Source organism: Anolis sagrei, chromosome 1, assembly GCF_037176765.1.
Source record: "Anolis sagrei isolate rAnoSag1 chromosome 1, rAnoSag1.mat, whole genome shotgun sequence".
Lineage (NCBI taxonomy): Eukaryota > Metazoa > Chordata > Lepidosauria > Squamata > Dactyloidae > Anolis > Anolis sagrei.
In genome coordinates this window covers 197,566,289-197,594,212 of record NC_090021.1, presented here as the reverse complement: position 1 = coordinate 197,594,212, position 27,924 = coordinate 197,566,289, and the positions used below count along the sequence as shown (strand labels likewise).

At 39.3% G+C, this 27,924-nt stretch overlaps 1 protein-coding gene across 6 annotated transcripts in view; it reads right to left on the bottom strand.

The window, feature by feature from the left end:
* COBLL1 (cordon-bleu WH2 repeat protein like 1) overlaps window positions 1-27,924 on the bottom strand; it is a 117,016-nt gene that overhangs the window by 37,773 nt on the left and 51,319 nt on the right. For 3 of the 6 annotated variants that reach the window (XM_060778151.2, XM_060778118.2, XM_067471964.1), the window contains exon 2: window positions 611-793. In XM_060778151.2, the coding sequence (XP_060634134.2) occupies window positions 611-793 (183 nt within the window). Of the gene's footprint in view, window positions 1-610; window positions 794-1,878; window positions 2,117-18,121; window positions 18,388-18,452; window positions 18,763-27,924 lie in introns of those variants that run through there. The other 3 variants (XM_060778123.2, XM_060778141.2, XM_060778132.2) reach the window with 3 other exon arrangements.

Here is a 27,924-nt window from a genome sequence, read left to right as displayed (position 1 = left end):
TGCTTTCATTGCCAGGGTGGGAGGTGTTTCTTTTTCTTCTGGTTGAACTGTGCAATTGGTTGTTTTTTTTAAAAAAAATCTGATATTCAGATCCTTCCTGTGCCTACACACAGGAGGAATCCTGTGGATCATATAGCTGGAATCAGGATTTAATTTGATTACACTGATTTTAAGTTAATTCACATTGGAGATCGCACTGGGAGAGAACATTATCAAGACTTCACAACACTTCAAGCCACAGTATAGTGCCTATGTGAGTAGGGACACTGCTGAAATGAAGTATTGAATAAATTACAATATGAAATTTATATGGCTCACCTTTAACAATTCTCCACCTTGTAGGTCCTTTTTTAAATTCTGCCAGCCTAATTTGTCATATAATTATTTTATAGGAAAGATTTTATCTATTCTGTTTTAACTCCATTGTATTTTGTTTGATAGACTGGTTTTGTGATTTTAAATGAGTCATTTGTAGTCAGTGTGCATTTAAAGGATATGACAAACTTCTCATAGCATATAGATACAAAAAAAGTGTTTTCAGAAATTCAGGTTTGAAGTAGTAGTGGTATATTTCAACTCTAAAACAGCATGATTTCTTTCTTCAACTTACCTGCCATTAACAGTTGTTGACTTGATCACATCCCCGGGAAGAACCACAGAAAGCTCAATATCCCTGTCAATTATGTTTTCTTTTTGTTCCATAGTGTAGTTAGTTAATTCCGAATCATCAAAAGAACCGTCAGTGATCCTTTTCTCCAGTGGAGGAAGGGGAGCTTTAGGCTTGGCTTTCCGTCTGAAATAAAGGAAGAAATCCAAAACAAAGGGATTAGAACATAAAATTAAATAAGTGGAGCAATCCTGGATTCCAGACATGTGCTGGCTTCCCACAAAAATTCCTTTAAAGTTTGAGACAACTATGCAGTCTGTGAGTTTCAAATGCAAAGGAAACTGTGTCATCCTTGAACTTGTTCAATCTCAGGTAAACTCCTCAATCAAATCTAGCAGCCTGGATAAAGTAATTAAATAATTCAGAGCCTGTTATGCAAAGCGCCTAGGAGGGAATGATTTCCTGAACAAATTTACGGAAATCTTTCACTGTTAAACACTTAATCTCATATCCTCCCCTCCCTACCCGGTCACTGATATATACACAATTACATGTATTTACAATGCTACAATTTAACATTGTTCAAAAAGATTTTATCTAGATATTCATTTATTGTAACTGAGAGTTTACATCTGCATGTACAGGATCCTGATAAGAGAGACCTGATACTGATTCTTTGACTATGACCAGTATGATTTTAAAATTTAATTAGATATATCCCACTGCCTAGAAGAACAGCTAATAACTAGAATTGTTCTGTTAGCGATAACCATAACCACCATCATACAGTGTTCAGTTTCCCCTTTGTATTCAACTGCCATGCCAATAACTCCTCTAGAAAGTTCCCACAAACTATGGAACTGTTGTTGGGACATCTGGCAAACAATGTAGAGGGTCACAAGAGCCTAGATATTGTAGGCTATGTTTCAGAGGAAGGAACTGGCAAAACCATCACTGAGCATTTCTTGCCAAAAAAAAAAAAAGCCCTATGAAACTCAACAGGCAACTTCAAGTTACATATACATACATATTGTAATAGTTTCTTCTCAATCTATGTAATTAAGAGTAGTAAAATGACACCAAACATGCAAAAATGGATTGTCTGTCACACACTCAAGAAGACAGAACACAAACAGAAGTAAACCACAAAACTGTGACTGAAGAAACCAGATGTAAAAATTAGAAAATATACAGTCCAAACATAGAATAATATTTTGACTATGCGGAACTATAACATCTAATCACAATGTTTGCCTTCCTCTTCAGCTCACCATTCCAAAGTCTGACAAAATCCAAATACAGGAGGAATAGAGGCAATCCTGTGCAAAGAACAATTATCCATTCCTTCCATGGCTGGCAAGTCCATTGTGGGGAAATATTATTTTCCAACCATTGGAACAACTTTGATGTTGGGAAGATGCAGCAATTTCTCCCATGCCAGCACATCTACTGACAGGAGGAATGCTGTTGCAGCAGAGAGGAAATCAGCCAGACCAGGAACATGATCAAACAAACAGAAAGTGAGTACCCAGTCCAAAAAGGCATGCAAAGTGGTGCTGAATCATTCACTGTGTACTAATCCAGTCCTGTCATGCAAAGAATTAATCACAGCTTGAGGCGTGTGTGTGTTTAATCTGACTGAAGATGTGGTGTTTGTTACAAAATAAAATCTGGTAATGCGGAAAATTTATTGAAAGAGGATTAATAAAGAAGGATGGAAAGTTACCTCCACAAGAGGAAATGAAATTTTAGACACAAAATATAAAAAGAAGTGGGTCAGGGGGAGGGCAGCATGGAGGTGAAGGATAGAAATACATATATAAGAGTAAGATGTGCATTAGATATAATGGGATTAATGGGGGTGGGGAAGGATTAAGTGTCCAGAATAATATGTGTCTGCTGTATTATGAATGTATTGCTTTATTTTACAAAAAAAATTAAACATCTGATAATGCTGAAGACTAAAAATATCAAGTCTAACCTGTGTTCAGAAGCCTGCAAATCCCTATGGTCCACCATTTGTAGAGCGAACCTTGTTAAAAACAACAATAGCAACAATCAAAATATTTCAAAATGTGATATACTATGATTAGTTAAGCACTAATCTCACATTTTATTTTATTTTTATTTTTATGTCACATGTTTTGATATCAGTACTCATGGCATACATTTGTTGCTGATGTGTTGAGTTATGGTGGCCTAAGACAACTCTATCATATGGCCAATCTTGTCAAGATTAATTCACAGGGAGTTTGCCTTTGTCTCCCTCAGAGGCTGAAAGTGTGACTTCTCCAAGTTACGCAATGGGTTTCTATTAGGGATGTGCAAGTCAGGTAAATCCCGTGCTATCTTCAGTGTCCCAATTTCGATCCGCACTTCCCTTTCCATTTTTTGGGAGCTTCCCGAATTCAGGAGGACAAAATGTCGAAAGATCCATTTTCACTCCAGGAAGATCTGGCCCTTTGGCATCAATGGGGGAACATCCAGGCTCCCCTTTCAGTCATTTTTAGGGTCGCACTTGGAGGACATATTTACCATTGTCAGCCCCCCAAGTTTCAGAACATTTGGGTCATGCACTGGTTTTTAGGAAATTCTTTAAAATTTCTAGAAATAAAATCTCATTTAAAAGAAAACCCCAAAAAGCTATCCCCTGGCCCTATCCTGTAATTTCTCCAGTTACAGATAAGAGCAGCAGCAGGGCACCATTCCTGCCAAGTGCCATTATAAAGATCCACAGTTCCACATATCCCACAATTTATAGGAATTTTTAAAACTTTCTTTACTAATAAAAACAAGTACCAACATTGCTATTTAAGTCAAAAAGCAAGACAAGTGATGCAGAGCTACGAACAACACTAAAAAAGATCACCAGTGGACTGGAGCATGATATGTCTCTCTCAAAAGTCTGATAGCAAAAAGAAAAATGGAGGCACTCATTTATGGACACAGCTTGGCTAAAAGACACAGCATGGCTTCCTTCTGTTCTGACTGGCTCAACAGGCAGAGCTCACAGGGAAACCCCATGTGTGGCTTCCTCTCTGCACTCCATATGTATCCAAATGAAACAAAAGTAATCGTGGTTGGCAGCTGCGTGATCTGTTGTGGATGGAAAACAATGATGGTGGCGCCCATGCCATTATGGGTGAGCCAGCAAGCAGAAAGAGTCGGATCATCTGGAGTCCATTTTGAAAAATGGATCTGTGCACAACCCTAGTTTCTAATCCCATCTATTACCTGAGAGTACCCATCCCTCTGTCCTTGGGTGTCCCAGACTGTAATAGCAGGAGATTTGCAAAAGTATCCCAATCCCTTTTTGATACAGCATTGGCAACATATAGCCAACCACCTTGGAGGTCCACAGGTTGTGTGACACCCTTAACACTAGTCTCAGAAAAAAAAACCCAAGTGATGCAAGTTTACTTTTTCTTTAAAAAACTGAAATATCAGAACTGATCAACAACTGATCAACAAAATGCATCAGCCACAGCCAGTTTTTACAAAGCTCCCCCTCAAATAACTAAGTTCCGTTAGCCAGAACATCTTCCCTTTCAATAAGTGTTCCCAAATAAAATCTAAAGGACCACTGCTCCGTTCCAGAACATTCAAGCCTTTGCAAGGGAAGTTAAAAAGCCAAGCATGTTATGTATGTATTATTGTTATTTGGTTTATTTGTTGATTATTTGATTTTATTTATATTGGGTTTATTTAGGTCTTGACTCAAAGTGGCTTACAATATTAGGGGAACAAATATGTTGCTACAAATAATTTACAGAATGTTGACATAAGAACAATATTTTGCTTCATATTGAAACAAGATGAGGAATTTAAAGAAGCCAAGACAAAAAAAGTTGCTTTTATGCCTGTCTGTATGTATAGATTGATAAGATGGACATGTGTGTTTTCCTTCTATATTGTCAGTGTTGAACCAGAAGTTTATAAAGTAATCAGAGGTGTGCCTTTCACCGACTACTCAGTTGATATGTAGCACAAAGAACATCCTGATTATACTAGGTTAGAGCAATGTATGATACACTTTTAAACCGCAAATAGGGACCTAAATTATGTGAAATTGCAGCAGTTATATTTGGTAGTTATGTTTCAGTAGTTATATTCAGTAGTCATTCCAAAAGAGCATGGGAGAGTGAGTGACTAACACATGGGAAATGAAGCAAGCAAACTCTAATACTCTGAAGCCGGTTTTTCTAACTTCATCCTGTATTTTACATTTAAAAGGTATTTCACTTAATGAAAACAATTTGTCATTTATTGCTTACAGAATTCCTGGGTATTATTTAGACCCCAAGTTTTCGCTTTTGGCCCCAATCTATCATGGCCTCTGTAAATCTTAATGCTCTAAAGAAAATCTCCTGATTGTAAAAGCTGTTCAACAGTGGCGCTCTCTACCTTGGAGCATGATGTAGTCTCTTTCCTTTGAGGCTTTTAAACAGAAGCAGGATGGCCATCTATCAGGAGTGCTTTGGTTGTGCTTTTCCTGCATGGCAGGGGGTTGAACTGAATGGCCCATGTTGTCTCTCCCAACTCTATGATTATATAACTATAAGGGGCACATGAAAACAGCGCTCCTGGGTTTAATAAACACACATGAAGTACAGCATCCCCTTTCTCATAGTGACCAGTTGGATTCTTCAGAGCATACCACAAGCAGAACATAAAACAAAGAGCAAGAGCTTTGGGGAATGGATGAGGAGGACATACAGTATTTTGTTAGACTACAATTTCCAGAATCCCCCAGCCAATGTAGGGCACATCTACACTGACTGCTTCAGTCAGTTTCAAACTGGTACTGCAGAAAGTGGTTTTGCTATGCAGATGACTACATAGGCAATCTTAGAGGCCTGCATGGTGATTAAACAAACCACAAGGCATTGATGTGCATTAATGGCCTTCTTGGATATTTGTTGTCTAGCTTTCACAGTTAAAATCACAGAATCATAGAGTTGGAAGAGACATTGTGGGCTATCCAGTCCAACCCCCTGCCAAAAAGCAGGGAAATAGCATTCAAAGCACCCCCAACAGATGGCCATCCAGCCTCTCCTTAAAAGTCTCCAAAGGAGGAGCCTCCACCACACTCTGTGGCAGAGAGTTGCACTGCTGAACAGCTCTCAAAGTTAGGAAGTTCTTCCTAATGTTCAGGTGAAATCTCCTTTCTTCTAGTTTGAAGCCATTCTTCTGCGTCCTAGTCTCCAGGGCAGCAGAAAACAAGCTTGCTCCCTTCTATGACTTCTCCTCACATATTTATACATGGCTATCATGTCTCCTCACAGTCTTCTCTTCTGTAGGTTAGCCCAGCTCTTTGAGTTGCTCCTCACAGGGCTTGTTTTACAGACCCTTGATCATTTTAGTCACCCTCCCCTGGACACATTCCAGCCTGTCAACATCTCCCTTAAATTACGGTGCTCAGAACTGGACCCAGTATCCCAGGTGTGGTCTGACCAAGGAAGAATAAAGGGTAGCATGACTTCCCTGGATCTAGACGCTATGCTTCTATTTCTGCAGTCCAAAATCTTATTGGCTTTTTTAGCCACTGCATGACATTGTTGGCTCATGTTTAACTTGTTGAAGCTAGCTTTGAACTGGATTAAGTGGACAGTGCAAATGGGACAATTTAGGCAATTAAAGAGATGCTGAAGGATTCTGGAAGTTGTAGTACAAACAGATAACTACTTCAGGCTAAGGAAACTTTCACATACTTTGAACAGCAGTCAGAAACCTTTTCTGACGGGTGATATACTCACTGTCAAAAAGGAAGAGAACGCAGATCAGTAATACTGACTCCAATATTGGAGGTGTTTGTGCTAGTATAAAAATTCCCTTTGACAGGCAAATACCTAACTCTTTTTTCAGCCTTATCCAAAATGTTGCGCCTTTGATTTAGGAGACCTCTAGGGAATATGATGGAATATGGTTAGGGTGACTGAAATTGGCAAAATAAATCAAGAGCCTCCCTTTAATGTAAGATAAGAGCTTTTCACTCAAAGAAAGCTACCACTGAAAGCCATCTACTGATAATACTATTCCTCTACACCTAGTGGCTTCTACTTCCTCAGCTTGAACAAAGAACACTGTTCCTATAAATTTAACTCTAGCCAGGTGAAGTGCTATATTGTTCCTCCCTTGGAAAAGTCCAAGTCTCCTATACGATGAAAGGGTATGAGACCTTTTCGTTTCCAGCCACTACACAAAAACACTTTCCTCTAATCTTCAATGTTTGCCTTACGTATTCTCCTTAAAGAGCCTTTGAAGGAAAGAGTGTTTGGTCCAATCAGTATAGAAATAAATCACACGACTGGGCCTATTACCATGACAATTAAGCTGAGAGTTTAGCAGGAATCCTGGAAAATGTTTCTGCACTTCACTGAAAGCTACAGCCAACTCTCCCAGCTGCTCTCTGTCTGCCTCCAAAAACTGGCAGTGACCCCTCTGAAGATCTGATAATCTGACCTTTGGACAGCGGCAGTCCTAGAAACAGAGAAGCTTTTCAGCCAGCTCCAAATCCAAATGACATTTTCTTACTTTGAAAGGCCAAAAAACATACTCTGAGCAGGAGGCTAAAGCCAAATTGGCTCCAGATATTCATGCTTTCTGATACAGATATATCATGCTTTCAACCAAGGTCTCCAAGGCATTGAAGAAAAGTGTGTAAACCTTTGTTGTCTTGCTCCATTTCCAATGTGAGCTACTAAGAGCAATGCTTTGATTGCCTCATCTCAATCACTTCATTCAAAGGCTTTATCTGTGCAATACTGTATGAGTGTAGATCACTTATCATATATTATAACAGCAAACTCATTCTTTCAATAACAGCGTTTATATAACCAATATTTTACCATCTGTGTATGAGAGGGAGGCATTAGGAGTCTGAGGGAAAACCAAAAGATCTTCAGAAATGTGAAAATTTTGGGGGACATAAGTGGGGACACAGGGATGACTAAGCATGTTCAATTCCGCAGACGTTAAAACAAAGGTTTCCCCGGACATAAGTCTAGTCAGGTCCAATTCTGGGGGATGGTGCTCATCTCCATTTCTAAGCCAAAGAGCTGCCATTGTCTATAGATGCCTCCAAGGCCATGTGGAGAGCATGACTGCATGGAGTGCCATCACCTTCCCGCAGAAGCAGTACCTATGCATCTACTCACATTTGCATGTTTTTGAACTGGGGCTAACAGCGGGAGCTCACTCTGCTCCATGGATTTGAACCACTGACCTTTTGATCAGTAAGTTCAGCAGCTCAGCAGTTTAACCCACTGCACTACTGGAGGCTCCTCCATAAACATTAGTTGAAACAAAACCCAGAACTGGAATGAAAATGAGTTTGTTGGGAAAGAGTATGGCCGGCTGATACCTTGAACAGAAGCATTATATAGTGCAACATTTTATTGCACATCTCAGCTGTGTCACACAAAGAACCAGCTTCCAAAAACAGCATTTCTTCCTTATCCTCGATAAAAGCGGAATTAAAAAAATTATTCTTATAGTAGATGCAGATTTAGCCAGGTACTTGATATGCAAGTATAATATCTCAACTCATGCAGATATAGCCTTCAGGCCTATTAGAAATTCACACTTAAATCTGATTTTTATCAAACAACCCATAGCCAAGGATTCTTATCTCGCCTTACATAATTGTAATACTGCTACTGATGCCAATGGATATCTATGTCAATTTACAGCTGGACTACAGGTCACATCACATCATGTGTGTTTACTGGTATTAGGAGCATGCAGGAATCCACTTGAAGCACTGCCAATTCAGAACATAACAAGCATTGTTACACAAAATGAACACACAGTATATTAAACTGATCCAAAAAAGGTGAATACCCGAAAGGACAGCACAATAAGCTTGTGCTGTTGTGTGTCTTCAAGTTAGTTCTGACTTATGGTGACCCTAGGATGAACTTATCAGTCAGAATTTGTTTACAAGAGGTTTGTCTTTGTCCTACTCTGGGGTTGAAAGAATGCAACTTGTCCAAAGTCATTCAATGGGTTTCTATCACCCCAGTTGCCCAGTGGAGCCCCCGGTGGTGCAGTGGGTTAAAGCCTGTGCTGGCAGGACTGAAGACCGACAGGTCGCAGGTTCGAATCCCGGGAGAGGCGGATGAGCTCCCTCTATTGGCTCCAGCTCCTCATGCGGGGACATGAGAGAAGCCTCCCACAAGGATGATAAAACATCAGAAATCATCCAGGCGTCCCCTGGGCAACATCCTTGCAGACGGCCAATTCTCTCACAACAGGAGCGGTTGACACGACAAAAAAAAAAAGTTGTCCAGTGTCCTAGTCCAACACTAAAATTACTACACCAAGGCACCTCTGATAGTAAACTGTTAAATTTACTATTAGAATTTTCAATCCAAGCAACCTTTTCCTTTTTGCTTAGAAATTATACTGTCCCAAAGACATTTGTTTATGCAAAGAAGCCATGATTAAGGCACTTAATCCCAACTATCAATCAGTTCCAGATTAACCACGGTAGAATGCTGAAATTAAATACATCATGCACTGTTTTGTGAGATCTGAATTCTGCAGTGATGTGCCCTCTGAGGAAGCATATTGCTCATGTTTAGGCTGTAGTTTGTGAAACATATATTTCCACCGATTTCTCTACAAGACCCATTTATTAACTATGATTAGAGTGGAAGATACAGACCGAAAAGCTGAAACATCTACTATAGATATGAATGGTATGAAATACAAATAAACAGCAGAATCCTGTTCATATTTAGTCCAAAGTCCCATCTCTAGTACGTCTTACTCCCAAGTAAGCTGGGTCAGGACTTCAATTCAATAGACCAATTTGGTGTGAAGTATGCAATAACTTTGATTTCCACAGTTAAAACTCTTTGTTGATATTCTTAAAACTTACTGCAACTGTGGGGCACCGAGACTGCAGAACAAACCAATACTCTTTAACACACACACACACACAGAAACACTTTCAACTCACAGGGAGTTTTCTGAATGAAAATATTCTTGCCCTATCTGCTATTATTCCTTAGCTCTTCAGGTAATGTATTATTTGGGGAGGGGGAGAGAGAAAAGGTTGGCAGCATGAGACCTCACTATTCTTTTAAATATAGTAAGAATAAAATTAGATTGATAACAGGAAGAATATAAAGTTTTAAACCACTTTGAGTCGCCTAAGGGCTGAGAAAAGCGGTATATAAATGAAGTAAATAAAGTAAATAAAGTTCTGAAGCACCGATCTATTTTCTATGCAACGACATTAAATCTGACTATATTTTGGTTTGTTGGATTGGCAGCATTATCCAAAGTGTGGAAAGGGTAAACAGGTTTTAAATTATAACACCACCACCAACCCTCCAAAGTACTAAAATGAGCTAAGGCTCACAAGTCGCTTTTCTTGCTCTGTTACAGTTAAAGCAGAAATTTTAGATATAGTAGCAATAAAAGTGCCCTGGTTTCATGCATAAATATATGCTATATACAGAGTAGAGTCTTGCTTATCCAACTTTCACTCATCCAGTGATCTGTGTTATCCAGTGCAGTCTGCCTCCCACCTGGATCCACAGCTGTTTCAATACATTGTGATGTTTTGGTGCTAAATTCGTAAATACTACATAATGTTACCGTGTATTGAAGTGCTTTTTCTGTCAATTTGTTGTGAAACATAAAGTTTTGGTGTTTAATTTGTAAAATCATAACATAATTTGACATTTAATAGGCTTTTTCCTTAATCCCTCATTATTCGATGTTTTTGCTTATCCAACGTTCTGCTGGCCTGTTTATGTTGGATAAGCAAGACTCTACTGTAACTATTTGGTATAAAAAATTGGTTGAAGGTCACCTGCATGGGAAGCTTTACAGTGAGTACATTGCCTGAATCTTTGTAGAAACCAGTCAGCTGAGGAAGGAAGGAAGATTGTGGAATCAGCTGAATAGAAGCTGAAAAGACAAGAAAGGTCAGAGACATGCAAAAGAGTATGCCCAAGTGACTTTGGAGGGTAATATTAGGTATCTATATCTAATCTAGTGCAAAATAGCCAGTGCAATATGAGCTTGTGGTAGAAAAGAGAGAAATAAACAGGAAGTTCGGGTTTGATAGATAAAACTTACATGTATTGTTTCAGGAAATACTTCTTGGATAGAAAAGACAACAGACAAAGGAAGATGCCTTATATTTTAGTAGACGAGCCCTTGAAGCTGGCCCTCCTGAAGCAGGAGCCCCATGAATTTTCCCTTCCTACACAAAGGGACCTAAAAGATCAACTAACTTTTGGAAGAAAAGGAAAGTGACCACAGGAAAGAAGGAAGGAAAAAGGTTTCCGTGTATAGATCAAATAAAGAGATAGGGAGGTGAAACAAAAGGGCAGGTATCCTCTCTAGAACTCCTTCTGTTACTAATTACTACAAACAAGTGCTGATACTTTTCATTCCTGATAACTCTGAGGTTAGTGTTTCTTTAAATGCTTCTTTCCACACTAATGGAAAAGGTAAACAGCTTGGGATGAGACAGCCTGGCCCAGCTGCTTTGTCCCAGTAACCTTAGCTTTCTGGGGAAAAGGATTTACACCAGCACAATGAGAAGCCTTTGACCCTCCAGATGTCCTGGACTAGAACTCTACTAATCTGTTCCATCAGTTAGGCTATGTATGGCTTAAGGGAGTGATAGTTAAAAAAAAAATGAAGGATCCAGGGCAGCTTACAAAGAGTAATGATTACAACTAAAATCAATACATGAGCATTACACATTTCAAAACAGGGATTGGAATCATGCAGTCCTCCATAGGACTGCAGCTCCTAGCATTCCTAACAATTGCTTGTGCTGGCTAGGGCTCTGCGAGTTGAAATCCAACAAATGTTGAAAGGTTGCTTGATTCTCAACCCTGCTTTTAAGGAATGCCATGAAAACAACCAGGAGGAAGAAGTCAAATGCAAAGAAATGCAATAGCAGTCAGCAAGAAAACTCGGTGCATTGTAAAATATTGGGGAAAATAACCAGCACTTTGCCTAGTATTGAATTAACATCAAAGCAGATAAATAGGTAAAGTAAAGATTTCCCTTGACATTCAGTCTAGTTGTGTCCAACTCTGGAGGGCGGTGCTCATCTCAGTTTCTAAGCTGAAGAGCCAGCATTGTCCATAGACACCTCCAAAGTCATGTGGCCAGCATGACTGCATGGAGCAACGTTACCTTCCTGCAGAAGCGGTATCTATTAATTTACTCACATTTGCATGTTTTTGAACTGCTAGGTTGGCAGAAGCTGGGCCTAACAGTGGGAGCTCACCCCACTCCCTGAATTCAAACCTACAACCTTTCGGTCAGCAAGTTCAGCAGCTCAGCGGTTTAACCTGCTGCGCCACCAAGGGGCCCTATAAAAGCAGATACAGAGCAAGTATTCCTGAATGTATTGGACCATGACAGAGACCTACTATCACAGAGAAATCCTCTCTACTGAAAATCACAACATGAACCTCTAAAAGCATATGCAATTCCATCATTCCCCTATCTACTTTCTATAAACTAAGATCAAACAACTTTAACCTGGTACAAAGGACAAACATTTAGAATTAACGAATTAAGCTAAGGAATTTGTTTTAAATACAAGATCCATTAACATATTACATTTTCTTCATCTTTATAGTATAATTTGGGTGTGGGTGAGTAATTTGTTTTTGCCAGTGTTGAGAATAAGAGCTGAGGGTTTTGGTGATCTCTTTCAAGTCACCCAGAGATATACAAAAAGATTCAGTTCTACCTTCTGCCCACCTGTTGCAAACTATGCACATATCTAAACTGTTATACCATTGATGATTCAGTCTAATTGAAAAGCAAGCAGAGTCAGGAGCGACTGAACGAATAAACAACAAAAAAATACAACTATTTAACGTTTCAGAGTCAATACAAACTGTATTATATGACTCAGGGGTACCGCTATCATTGACCATACATATATGGGAGGAAAGTGTGTTTTACAAACCACAGGCAACCATCACTACTGCGGTGACTTCCTGCATTCTGGGAAGGGAACATGGAGACTTCCTGCTGACCCCTTCCCAAAACTCCTGCCCACTGGAAAGGAGAAGAGTCCTCTACTTTCTCTTATCAGATATGTAATAGCTTATAAATAGGGCAGGAGCAGGTGAAGAGGAAAGACAGGCCCATTAGCTAAATGCCTCCTCCAGGTAAATGAATGGGAAATTTTATTCAAGATAAAACTGTGAAGCGTACAGAACTCTGTAGGAGGAAAAGCAGCATGGGTTCTGCAAATGTAATTTCTGCCTCACTAAGCTTTAGGTGTTATTTTAGGGAAAGTGTCACCAAACAATTGGCGGGAGTCATCTAATAGATACTTTGGGACATCCAAAAGGCTTTTGATGTCCCTTACTAAAGATTCCTCAAGCATAGTGAGCTGTTATAGATAGTGAAGTCATGAAAGCAAACAAGAAAAACTGGTTGAAGGATAGGAAACAGAAAGCAGACATAAATAGTTATTTGTCTTTGTCTTACGGTTTATATTCACACAAACACACATACACACACATATATATACATACCCCCATACCCATACACACAAATCCCAATTTCACTGATAGGATGTGAAATGCCAGCAACCAGCCAAGAAAGAAATCCTGGGACTGTAGCAGACAACTGATGAAAATGTTTACCAAGTGTGCAACTACGATAAAGTAGGAAAATTCCAACCTGGGCATAATTAGAAAAGAAATACAAAATAAAACCGCCAACATGATACTGTCCTTCTACAAGCACATGGCACAACCCACTTGGGATAATGTGTACAGTTCTTTCACTGCACCTGAAAAGGATGTAAAAAATGCAGAAAACTGACCAAAAATATCAAGGGGCTGAAATAAATCCCCTTTGAGGTGCTTAACTTAGAAAAAAAAAAGCAAATACAGATTGAGCATCTCTGATCTGAAAAGCTTGGAACCAGAAGAGCTTAGGATTTTGGAATCCTATATATGTACATTTGGAATCAAAAAGGACATTTCATAGACACTGTATACACATAGCCTTCTGTGTCCACCCCAAGCTGCCATGATCATTCTAATACTTCAGGACATGAAAAAACACTTCTCTACATTGAACCATCAAAAAGTGGGCACTAGAAACTGACTGGCACAACTTGTGGATAACAACCATATACAGTGAAGACATCTGCCCTTGTGCTTTGCTGCTGAGTACACATGCCCAGTGTGGAACACATCTCACCATGCTAAAACAGTGGAAGTGGCTATTAATGAAACATGCTGCATTATCACATGATGCCTGAGCCCTACACCACTGGAGAAATTACACAGTTTAGCCAGTACTGCACTACCTGACTCCGCTGGGAAGTTTCAGCCAATTATGAAAGGACCAAGGTAGTGACATCTCCAGCCCACCCCCTGTTCAGATATCATTCAGCATGCCAATGTCTGAAATCAAGAAATAGTTTTCTAAGATCTAGAAATACTCACAGGAACACCTCAGCAAGCAAGAGTCTAAAAGTGGCAGGTTAAAACCCAGAACCTCAACTCATGGCTGATACCAAATGAGTTACTCCCTCTTGGGCACACAGAAGACTGGGCGACTTGGAAGGTTCTAAACAGACTGCACTCTGGCATCACGAGATGCAGAACTAACCTTATGAAATGAAGTCACAAAGTGGAGTCCACAACATGCGAGTGTGGAGAAGAGCAAACCACAGACCACCTATTGCAATGTAGTCTGAGCTCTGCCACATGCACAAAGGAGGACCGCCTTATAGCAACACCAGAAGCACTCCAGCTACTAGTCAAAGGACATTTAATATAATGCCAAGTTTTTAAACTTTGTGCTTTTTAAAAATACATTACAACTGAACCTTGGTTCACTTCTGATATGATAAATAAATAATAAATCAATCAGAAAGCAAAAGTGTCACAATTTCAGCCACCCATATGGACCATTTTGGATTTTGTAGTATTTTAGAATATGGAATTTTTAATAATAAATGTTCAACCTGTAAAGCAAAACATGGTAGAGGTATACAAAAATTATACATGAAGAGGCAATGGACAGGGAGATATTTCTCTCTCTCTCTCTTTCATTGTAGTGGAACTTAGGGTTACCCCCTAAAGCAGAATGGTAAGAGATTCAAAATACAGGGTGAAGCACTTTGTCACACTACAAATAGTTAGAACTATGACATTAAGTATTGAGTAGCAAAAAATGCCTCCCTTCAGGCTCATGGCAATTGGAATTCAAGATCTGCAGGCCAATGATTTTCCTTTCTTGCCCTACTCGGGATTAGCAAGTATGGAGAAAAGGATGGTAATTCTCAGGGCCCACCCCACCCTATATGTACTCCTGATATATTAAACTATTCTTACACACTGCATGTGTTTTCAGGTTGGGGTACGGTAAGTTACTAAGGGGATCCTATACACAGGTTTAAAGAATGAACCCATTTCATCAAAAGGAATGTGTTTAACATAAAAACACTTAATGGCACATAAATATGAATAAATATGATCAAACAGAGCATCTGTCTGTGCAGCTGTAGATAGTAAGAGTTACTTCCTTCAAGGCTGCTAAGATGTAAGACTTTAAACAATGCAAGCTTGTGATATAAAAGAACAACTTGCAAGCAGTACACAAACCCTTTCATTTTTTTAATCTTAAACCTCCTTAATAAACTGTGATTTCATACCAAGGAATACTCAAATTCAGTTCAAATTAGTAAAACATCCTAAATTACATATTTACTATCAGTTCATTTCTATCACAGCACTTAAAAGATACATTTTCTGAGGTATGCTTCTCCATCTATTCTCCAAAGAGGATCAGCAGTGAGAAGATGAATAGACATGCACATTTTTCAAATGGTAGCTGACTTGCCATTTTTGTCAAATTGTTTTGTCTTCTCAAGCCCTTTGTGCCACCAAGCAAGCATAGAATTTTCATTAAAAATACTAAAAAAAGAGATACAAGGAGCAAGAGTTCCAGTCAACTGGTGCTATCATTGTTCATGTGTGTCTTCAAGTAGTTTCCTACGTGTTGCGATTCTATCATGGATTATCTTGGCAAGATTTGTTCAGAATCTGTTTGTCTTGCCTTGCCTCTGAAACTGGCAGGAGAAACTTGCCAGAGTCACTCAGTTGGGTCTCCATGGCTGAGAAAGGTTGAAATCCTAGAGTATTACTCCAACCCTTAAACCAATAGGCCACACTAGCTTTCATCTGATACAATACATGAGTGCTCTTCGGGTTCTTTTGACAGAAGAAACCAGGAATATTTTTCCTAAAGTACCAATAAGCTGTGCCATATTTGTGCATATTTATTCCAAAATCCATTTTACGAGCACTATCTTTTTGGGGGGAAAAAGTCTTTCAAGGAGAAAAAACTATTTCCCTCAGATGTCCCATTTCCTCTCCCGGGCCTTCAAAGCTAACCTTTTCAGTGTGTTTTGACAAAATTCAAAGTCTGCAGCCTATTTAAAAGACAGCAATCATAACAGATCATTTTTTTAAAAGCAACTAACTTCACATATAGCTGTGAAAAATATCACAGCACTAAACATTTGTATTATTCTAACTGCCCACCAAAATAAGATTTCCTATCTAAGAAGTTTGCCTTTCAATCTTAAATAATTTAAGTGTTTTAAGTAACTGAATTTGTAGTTTTAGTGGTTTTAAAAGCTTATAATCCAATTAATCCTGTCTTTCTGAAGACAGAAATTCATGAGCAAAGTTAACCTATATGACTAAAGTACAGTAAACTTAGATAGAAATCTGCTAGTTTCTATAAGACAGAAATTCAGGAAATAGAACCTTATGATCTATTGAATGGGATCCTCCAAAAATATGAAGGGGATGAACGTGTGCTGTGTCCTGCAATAATTTTGGATTACATTTATTTTGCAGACATGGCTTGGAACATGACGAAGTAAGAATATCCATCTCTGCTGTATTGAAATTGCTCAATGCCTGGGAAAAGAATGCAAGGAACTCTCTCTTCACCCCATGAGCTGTCTCTGGGGGATATTACTAATAGGGCAGAAACTTATAAGCAGGAGCTGGATTTCCCAGGATGTACACACAGTACTAAATATGCACACACTGGACAGATAGTGGGAAAAGAGATCTAATGCCATTGTTGGTCCACCAATGAAGCTCTCAGCTAATCCATCTCCTACACTGTACCCCTCAGACTCCAGTCATCATGGCCTAGTTGTTGAAAGAGAAGATATTAATTGCAGGATGGTGGTTTCCTGACAAAAGATAAAACCCAGAGTAGAAAATTAAATGTCAAGAAAAAGGATAACGAAGAACTCTCTTGTGCCCGATACTTTTTTGAGAGTAGGAATCATTGAAAGCTAGCTTAAGTACCCAATGTTCCCAGGTTAGGTATTTTGTAATGGTATTTATTAGAAATAGTCATTGTTTGGGCATTCAGCCAGGTGACAATGCAGACACAGGGTTACTACTGAGTTTGTGCATTTTATAGTTCATTTGATGCAAAACTGCCAAGAGCTATTGCTTACTCCAGTTAGAGAAAAGAAAGGCGGGTGGGGAGATTTCAGGCTTGTTGGGTCAAGTTCTATTACTACTAGAAACTCATATTCTCCCAACTAACCCAGATATAACAATGTCAATTATGTGATACTAAGAGTATGCTAAGAAACAGGATTCCTCTGACCATATACTAAGTTCAGGATTTTACTTTCAGAAACAGAAGTGAGGTCACATAAAACTCTGCTGCTGCTTTTCTCCTCTTCTGTTCACCAACAGCTGCAGTCATTGCAGCAACTTCACTGGGGGAAAAAGACTTGTTACAGTTGCTATCTCTAAGTAACAAGTCAAGCCCCCTTGTCAACTTACTGTAAATCTCCTAATGTTACCTAAGTAGGTGCTACCTTTAGTCTATCCCCTGTCCACACAATCCAAGGACTGATAGTTACCCAATAGGGTAATATATTTATGAATGATATTTATTTCCTCTAACTTAATAAAACTGCAACTAGTTTTTTTAATTATTTGTTTACTATCCTATTTATTTGCCATTTTAAATGAATTCTTTAATATTATTAAGGGAAAATATACCAGTAGAAATACTACCAGTTGTCATATATTCTCTACCTGAGAGTTGCTATAAATTTGCATTATGGAATATAGCCCCTTTATTGATGAGGACATACTCATTCTAATGAAGTCTTTAGAGTCGATAATAATGAACTATTTCAAATAAATCATACGCCTAAAAGAGAAGTATTAAAATACTGAGACCTATTTAAACCAAACCAATATATTATTCAAAAGCTTCTGCTAATGCACTCTTATTTATGTTCTACCTAAACCATGTTCATATAACTTTAAGCTCAGAAGTGAAAGCAATTTTCCTCGCTCTTTAATTTGTATCAGAGAAACTATAGATAACACAAAATACATTGAAAGAAACTGCTACACTTTTACAAGAGGCAACAAACAACATATAAATGATAAGATAAAGTGAAAAACATTGCAGGCAAAGAAACATACCATTTATACTTACAGACTGATCTGTACATTTTTACCGAAAACCAAGCCCCGGTCTGAGTTTAATGATATTTACTTCCAAGAGGTGTGCTCAGTGCAGGCATAGTGTCACAAATCTATGCAAAATTCAGGAGATAATTTTCTTCTCTTGTTGCTGTTCTCAGAAAGGCAAATGGTGCAAATCCTCCAATTGGCTGACACTAAGTTTGTAATGATTTAGTTGAGAAATAAGGATGCAAAGAACACTGTAATGCTTCTCTCTCACACACATGCATACACAAACCTCCCTCCGTCTTTTTAATCTTCCTTCCTACAGGCTCCTGGTAAGCCATCATAAATAGACTTACCCCAGGTATGTTCTGCGAGTAAGTGCTTAACCAGCAGCACTTCTGGGTCGGTGCCTCTAATGTCACATCCAAGCATGGAATACAAAGATCACTTCTACTCTTCTGTTAGTTCACGGAGGGAGGGAGTGGGAAAGAATGGTTCAAAGTCCAATTTAAACAAAACTTTACAGGACGTTCTGCAAAGTTGTTGCTGCCTCTTTTATCCCAGCCGCCTGCCTCCTGTTTGCCACACACTTGCACAAAGTATAGAGGAATGTTTTGCTAAAGGGACATGATAGTCCTCTTCCAAATCCAGCTCCTTTTCCTTGCTGAGGATGAGAAAGAATGCTTTCCCTTGAACAGGATGCACATATAGAAGCTGTCAGCATTTATTCACTCCTTCTGACTAGGCATTTCCACACCACTCCCACTCTTTGCCAAATTCTTGTTGAAAAGATACAAGCAAAGTGCATGAAAGGGAGGGGTAGAGACAGAGAGAGAGATGTCTGTCTTCAATCTGACAAACCAACACCCTCAAACGCAGCTGGAAGCAATGCAGGTGCTAGAAGCCTATCCCCATCAGAGAAGAGACCCTCCCAACAGTTTCTAAAATGTGTCTCTAGGAGAACCTTGCAACACCTGAGATACTGAGTGAAATGCCACTGTAATTGTAGTTTATCTTCATGTTAAGATTTTTTTTTTGAGCCCAAACTGGGACATTTGAATCAAATATCTAAAAGAGGATAAACATATCTCCAAATCAACAGTGACAGACATGGGGTCCTCCAGATGTTTTGGGATTCAGCTGCCACAAACATGTACATCCAACTGGAGTTTCAGGGAGTTTAAATCTAAAACACCACATGCATTAAATGCTCCCCTAATTCCCCACTCAGCCATGAAACCTACTAGATGAGTTTTGGCAACTGTCTCTCTAAGTCTCAGAGAAAAGCAATGGCAAACCCTTCTGAACAAATCTTGCCAAGGAAATACTTTGATATATTTGCCTTAGGCTGGAAATGACTTGAAGACACAAGAATGACAACAATCATGCAGACATGAAATAACAATGGACAGCTGTAGCCATCCAGATATTTTTCAACTGCAACTCTCAACACTAGTTACTGTATATAGGTAAAGGATGCTGAAAGTTGTGGCAGAGGTCACAATTGCTCACCCTATTCTTAGATAATGCAATATTCATGATTGCGGTTTTTATCAGCTATCTTGCAGTGATTGACAGATGATGATAGCATCAAAACTCATAATATAACACAAGTTATACAATTTATAAAGCACTAGATTTCAAATACAGTTTGATGGGAATTTTGTGACTTTGCAGAGTTCAATAATCTGCAACTTTCAGCTTTTCTCGGCAGGAGAAAGAGTGGCTACAACTTCTGGGAATGACAGTTCAACAGGACTTGGTAAGGCCAGAGAATAGAGTGCCCCTTCTCCAACATTATGAATGCAAATTAGGAACTACAACAAAATGTTCCATTATTTTGAAAAGTGTAGTCGGGAAAGTAAAGGGAAACACTTGAATTTTCCTCCTTAGCCTCTACCCCAGCCATCCCAATACAGAGTAATGCAACTTCAGGGAAGACTACAGACATACACCTGAATGCTTTAGTTCTATAAGAGAATGGAGAAAAGTTTCAGGAGAATTACAGGAAAATGTGCCTCTTTTCAATTCTTTCCCATTCAGATCTTTCAGGGAAGCCATAATAATGGAGATTTTAAAATAACTCTCAATTATCTCAGGCCAATGATCTCTGGTGTACAGAATTAGCAGTGGAACTCTCTAGCTCTGAGTGTAGTGGAAGTTCCTTCCTTGGAGGCTTTTAAACACATGCTAGATGGCCATCTGTCAGGAGAACTTTGTGCTTTTCCTGCATAGCAGGGGGTTGGACTAGATCGTCCATGTGGTCTCTTCCAACTCTATGATTCTAAGATTCTATTCCTCATCACCTGATTTTTTCCACACTTTATTTATTTATTTGTGGCATTTGTAGCCCACCTTTCTCAGCCTTACGGCAACTCAAGGGGGCTTACAGAATTTAAACTACTACTCTCAATGGCTCAATTAATAAACATTTGTTTATGGGAATAAACATTTGTTAGGTGGTGTGTTTTGTGTTTTGGTTCACACACACACACACACACACACACACACATATATAATGAATAAGCTGCGGACAGGTTTAGGGACCAAAATTATGATTTTGATATGACCCACAGATAAGTCGAGGGTCATTCTTTGGAGAGTGGAGAGTATCAATGCCACCTGAGGAGACCAGCTGCTACCACTTGTCTCTGCCACTAACAGGTAGGTCCCCACAGGAACTTCCTTGGCCACTGTAGAGGCAGGAGGGAGTCCCCACCACCTGGTTCAGCACTGCTGGATAGTCTCCCTAACTGTTCTCCCCACCCACCTCCCTGTGTCATGGCAGCCTCCGGCCATGACAGAAGTCCTACCCATTCTTCATCACAACCATAACATGAATGAGGACATCAAGGTGTAGAGGAAGAGCAGGAATCTCAATCAACCCCCTTCCCAGCACTTTCCATTACTTTGTCAGACATCATAACATGTGATCCATGTTTTGCTGGAGACTGTTGCAACATGGAAGGTGGGGGGAAGGGGACTACCATCATATCCCCCAGTCCACCTGATCCAAGGAAACACATGATGACAGTGGGTACAGTTGCAGCCTATTCTGCTTGGAAAATGGCCCAATTTGCCCCATAGACCCAACATTGATGGAAAGTTCAAATTCTGTAGCAGAATTCAGACTTTCCAACTTTGGCTCAGGGGAAAGCCACATTAAGGTGGCCTTGCCTCATGTTACTCTGATGTAGATCAGCCACCTTGGGGTCAGTTCAGATGTGCCCAATTTCACTTTTAAAAAGAAGGATGAAAAACAAGAAGCTAATTGTTTCATAAAGAGTTTCCACTGGAAAACTCAAAGTACTCCAAAAATTTGCTCCCTTCCTTCTGCTAATCATTTTTTCCTTCAAGGGCAATTTTACGGATTTCCAGGATATGTGAGCACAAAATGAGGACTTTGTCCCACTAATAATTCTGCCTGTGCAATTACATTTTCTTTCAGTTCCCAAATTACCTGCATTTAAGAGATGTGGAGAAGGGATTGAAAATAACTCACACATAAAATTCCTATATTTGTGCTGTTTGCATTCCCCTAGGAATATGTTTTCCCTCATTCTTTGGATGTTCAATTTCTAAATGCTCAACTAGCATTTTGAGCTACTATATGTTAGAAATTTGGATCCTGAAGGACATTTCCAGGGGGCAAGGGGATTCTGAGATGAAATTCCCTCATTTTAATCCCTCTGCCCCATTATCATGGGGTGTCTGCGCACTACACCACTGGAGAAATTATACTGTATTGCACCACCTGACATCCACCGAGAAGTAGCAACCAATAGTGAAAGGACCAAGGCAGTAACATCTCCAGCCCATCCCCTGTTTGGATATCAGCCAGCATGCCAACGACTTAAATCAAGAAATAGTGTTCTGATCTACAGACACACTCGCTGGAACACCTCTGCAAGCGAGAGTCCAAAAGTGGCAGGCTCAAACCCAGAACGTCAATCAACTGCTCATACCAAATGAGACTCTCTCCTGGGCACACAGAAAACTGGGCGACTTGGAAGGCACTGAACAGACTGCACTCTGGGACCATGAGATGCAGAGCCAACCTTAAGAAATGGGGATACAAAGTGGAATCCACGACATCTGCAAGTGGGGAGAAGAGCAAACCACCTACTATAATGCAACCTGAGCCCTGCCACATGCACAATGGAGGACCTTCTTATAGCAACAGCAGAGGCACTCCAAGGTACAATAGCAAGTTTGCAAACTTTGTGTATGTGGGGTTTTTTTTTCTTTAATGCAATAAAACTGTTTGGTTTGCTCCTGACATGATAAATAAATATACCTCTCAAAAAGGTGGCAAGATTGTGTTGTTGAAGGCTTTCATGGCTGGAATCACTGTGTTGTTGTGAGTTTTCTGAGCTGTATGGACATGTTCCAGAAGCATTCTCTCCTGACGTTTTGCCCACATCTATGGCAGACATCCTCAGAGGTTGTGAGGTCTGTTGGAAACTAGGCAAGTGAAGTTTATATATCTGTGGAATCTCCAGGGTGGGAGAAAGATTGCCACAAAAATGCTCAAACATTTCTTGTTTAATATGGTAGTCCAGCCTTGTTGTCCCCATCTTACCCTATGTATCTTCGAAGCTGACTCTGAATATCAAAGGAAAGCTTCATAGCAGTGTTTTTGTCTACATTGATAACAGGGGGAATGTCTCAACATATGAACATCTAGATATCAATACTAAGTTGGACTGAGGTCAAAGTTTCAACAGGATATAAATGGGCAAAGCAAGTAATTTGAAAGCCTGAGAGATTGGCCATTCATTATTGTACAAAATTAGCAACTACAGCTCATGCCATTTTTTACCTCTCCCTCCTCATCTCCATCTGCTGTTTTTGCCTTTTTATCAGTGGAAAGAAATAATTTGAAACACACATTGGCATTATGGCCAAGGAGTAACTAATCCTGGGGGAATATATTGACTTTGAAACAAAGAGACATGGCATGATACTGAATAGTCTAATTGTATAGAACTCTACACCCAAGTTATTTTAAGAACCAGTCTTTGTTAAAATTGTTGGGACAAGGGTGTTTCTTTGGGAAAGTCATTTTTCTGATATGATGGTTAGATTCTTTATAAATTATGGCATCAGTTTGAAATGCTTTAAAAATGACTATTTGGAATGCTGCTTGACTGAACATGTATATTTAGACTGAGCAGGGGTGGGGGCATAAGAGATTAGCAAGGCATCTCAGTTTAATCCATCATTTATTTGTACTTTTTTGTTTCATATATTTTTAGAAATATAGTATCCTTTAATGGGAAAATAAAAAGCAAAATTTGATGGGAATTCTTTTTCACCCTTACTCACACAGAGAGAAGACAGAGAGAAAGTAAAGGAACTATTTTACTTTTTTTTCCATGTCAGGAGCGACTTGAGAAGCTGCAAGTTGCTTCTGGTGTGAGAGAATTGGCCATCTGCAAGGATGTTGCCAAAGGGACGCCTGGATGTTTGATGCTTTACCATCCTTGTGGGAGGCTTCTCTCATGTCCCTACATGGAGAGCTGGAGCTGACAGATTCTCCCCAGATTCAAACCACTGACATGTTGGTCAGCAGTCTTGCGAGCACAGGGGTTTAACCCATTGCACCACCAAGGCTATTTTACTAATTTTCAGCTTTAAAATACAGTCAGCCCTCCATATCCAGGAATTCTGTATCCACAAATTCAACCATTGATGGCTTGAAAAAAGAATTCCAAAAACAAGTCTTATCTTGCCATTCGACAAAGTGGGATACTATTTTACTACATAATAATAATAATAATAATAATAATAATCACCATCATCATCATCATCATCATCATCATTATTATTTATATACTGCTCTTTCTCCCCATGGGGACTCAGAGTGGTTTCCATGTAACAAAACACCAAAACATAAAGAGTAAGCAAAACATAAGCATAAAATTATCAAATCAACTCATATCGTAGAATCAAACCCCAGTGGATACCAAGTGGTCACAAACAAGTTAAATCTTAAGCACAGGAAAATAATATGAGGTATCGTTTATTTGTAATTCATGGCTATAATCCATTATGAATTATATATACAATTATGAAACTCCAAATACCACTCATTAATAACCCTTGACTAAGAAATTTTGGGAAAAGATTTTAAAGTATTCATAGCCCCAAAATAATTACTATGATACCATCTACACTCTGGCTTTAAAGGGCTTCAAAAGTTACCCAATACATTATGTCAAAGGCAACCAACAGCTTAAATAACAATTTTTATTTGTCATGTAAACATAAGCTCTCTCCCAAGTGTGGTTACAATATGGTATTGAGCCATAACAAAACAGAGATCAAAACACTGTGAGATTTCTGGTCTCTCCAGCAAAACAGGGCATGCAGTGATATAATTTTTTTTTCGTGTGAACTTATCAATGCTATGTTTAGCACATTTACAGGAGTCCTGGTGGTGCAATGGGTCAAATCCAAAAGGTCAGCAGTTCAAATCCAGTGAGCGGGGTGAGCTCCCATCTGTCAGCTCCAGCTTCTCATGCGGGGACATGAGAGAAGCCTCCCATAGGATGGTAAAACATCAAGGTGTCCCCTGGACAATATCTTTGCAAACAGCCAATTCTCTCACACCAGAATCGACTTGCAATTTCTCAAGTCATCCCTGACATGAAAAGAAAAGGCACATTAACACAGATGCTAAGTCTAAAACATATTTCAATATAATCTAAGCAGCACACAGTGCCTTTTCATTGTTTTAATTTTGTAGCAGGGATCATTTAGTTCTCTTTTAGGAGAGGAAAGCAGGATAAAAATAAATACAATGCAATAATAATAATAATAATAACAACAACAACAACAACAACAATAACAATAATAAATGTATGGCTTACCCCCAAGTAAGACACATGCCATTTCTTCTTCACCACAACCATTTAAACATCTATAGACAACTCTGTGTTCTTCTTCATCTAATTATGCCATTAAGCCTTCCTATTTATAATGCCACCGCCAGACCAAAAATACCTAGATAGCACATTAATAGCTTTGAATCATCACTAATCCTGAGGTATCTGCTTCAGCTAATTTAAGAAACAACAGCTTTACAGTCTTCTGGTTGTTCATATACATGAGAAAAACCTCCAAATAATCTGACCAATTGTGCTAGAAAGTTTTAAGCACTGTGCATTTTATGCATGGAAATACCTGTGCTGTACCACAGCTTGGAAATGATAAGTTGCAAATAAGAGAGGCACCTCTAGAGCTATCTTTTGAGCTAAGGGGAATATAACCAAGTTGCATTTCAAAAATGATGCAGTGATTAGAAGAGATGAAATAAGTGGTGTTTTCTTGTAACTTTCAAATGTAACTTTTAAAGGGACATTTATTTTTTCCAAGTTTTCTGCCACGGTTTAACTAATTCGAAACCTTCAGCCCGGTTAACAGAAAATAATGGGAAAACCAACAAATGGCGTCAGCAAGAAGCACATCCTTTCAGCATTGCAACAGTAGTAGTAGTAGTAGTAGTAGTAGTAGTAATTTTCTTCATTGGCACTTAGGCCATATCATAATAACAAACAAAACAACAAGGCTTGACAACAGTGTTGAGCAACTGAAACAAATTACTTTTCAAATGCTCTTTTTTAAAAATCTGGACTATATAATGGTAACATCTGCTCTTGTAAGATTAAAAAGGTAGTTTCTCCTGACATTAATTCCAGTCATATCTAACTCTGGGGGTGGTGCTTATCTCCATTTCTAAGCCAAAGAGCCAGTATTGTCTCCAAGGGTGTGGGCCAGCATGACTGCACAGGACATCGTTACCTTCCCACAGAAGCAGTACCTATTTATGTACTCACATTTGCATGTTTTCGAATTGTTAGGTTGGCCTAACAGTGGGAGCTCACCCTGCTCCCCAGAGTCGAACTGCCAACCTTTCAGTTAGCAAGTTGAGCTGCTCAGTGGTTTAACCCGCTGCACCATCAGGAGGTCCATCAACAGAGTTACTTCCAACAGTGGCAAGATTTGCATGTAGTAGTTTCTGATTCCAAAAATGCTTCCATTGAAAAAATGGGAAAGACAGATTGCATTATTCTCACAATGAGTTAAATGCCATCTCCTCCAGTGAATGCTTATATTAGTCCTTATATAGCTGGAAGGAAGTTTGAGCAAGAGTCTGGCCAAAAGTCGATTTGGAAGAGGACAGGGGGTTGATGGATGTCGGGAACCATACTGTTCCAAGGCCATGGAGCACATTACTTGAAAGGGAATAGAAGACAAAAGAGACGAAAAGTGGAAGAGCTTATACAGAACCCAGAGCACAAGACAGGAAATAAAGAGGGCAGAAAGAGTCAAGGGCAGAAAGATGAGTCACCCCTTAAAATAAAATGCTGTGGTTTTAGACTGAGATTTTTTTTTCTGTGTCAAGAGCGACTTGAAAAACTGCAAGTTGCTTCTGGTGTGAGAAAATTGGCCATCTACAAGGACATTGCCCAGGGGACGCCCACATGTTTTTGATGTTTTGCCATCCTTGTGGGAGACTTCCCTCATGTCCTTGCATGGGGAGCTGGAGCTGACAGAGGGAGCTCATCCACACTCTCCCTGGATTTGAGCCTCTGACCTGTCGGTCTTCAGTCCTGTCGGTCTTCAGACCCATTGCACCACCTGGGGCTCCTTAGATTGAGATAAAAGCAAGAAACAGCAAAAGTACAGACCTAAGAGGAGGAAGACAATGTCGCCACAAAGAGATAATTTAGCTGATGTGTGTTGATTTGAGTACAAAGAGAAAACAGGGAGGAAGGGGAATGCAGTACATAGTAATCTGGACTGTATTAGCACAGCAGATTTTGCAATGAAAGGACTGACTAAAGCATTCAGGGATTGATCCTGCTTGGCACATCAAGGTGTACAAAACTTCCACATAGTCTGGCATTAACGCTCAGTGAGCTATAGGTACAACAGGTTTTAGATGACCAATAGCTTTTGTGGTCTTTACATTCAACTGAAGTTTTCAATTCTAAAAGCTCTTGAGGATATGACGAACAAGAAACAGACTTGACAAGGGATAATAATATTGGCAGAGTTGAGTATGATGTTATAATAATGCATATGGTGTATGTGTGTGAAAAAGTGATAGATTCATACAGAATCCATACAGAACACAGAACACAAGATTTTGTGAAAAGCACATGCACTCTTCACTTATTAAAGGAAAGTAAAGACTTCAAGCCTACCTAAACATATAACTATGAGAGCAAGGTCAACAGTGAGCCTTAATCCCCAAGTAAACAGGTACTTGGATCAAGTTCCTCAAGGGATTTCATATCAGACACTTTAAATCACATTTGATCTTGAACAACTGGGGTGGACAACCTGGTGCTTTCCAGGTATTTCCAAGCACTACTCCAAAAATCTCAGACCCTAGGTTATGTTGCTTTTAGGAGAATTATAGTAAGGCAGAACATAAATATTTTAATACATAAAATAAAATTAACACTAGTTCTGGGTTGTTGTAGGTTTTTTGGGCTATATGGCCATGTTCTAGAAGCATTCTCTTCTGACGTTTTACCTGCATCAGTGGCAAGCATCCTCAGAACCTCTGAGGATGCCTGCCATCGATGCAGGCAAAACGTCAGGAGAGAATGCTTCTAGAACATGGCCATATAGCCTGAAAAACCTACAACAACCCAGTGATTCCAGCCATGAAAGCCTTTGACAATACATTTAACACTAGTTCACTCAGAAACAAATAGCCTGGTCATGCCTTTTTTCCAGCCTCGTTTTCTCTAAACTTCAGGAGACTGTTCTTATTTCTTTGGCAATGGGGTTTTCAACCTAGGATTCCAG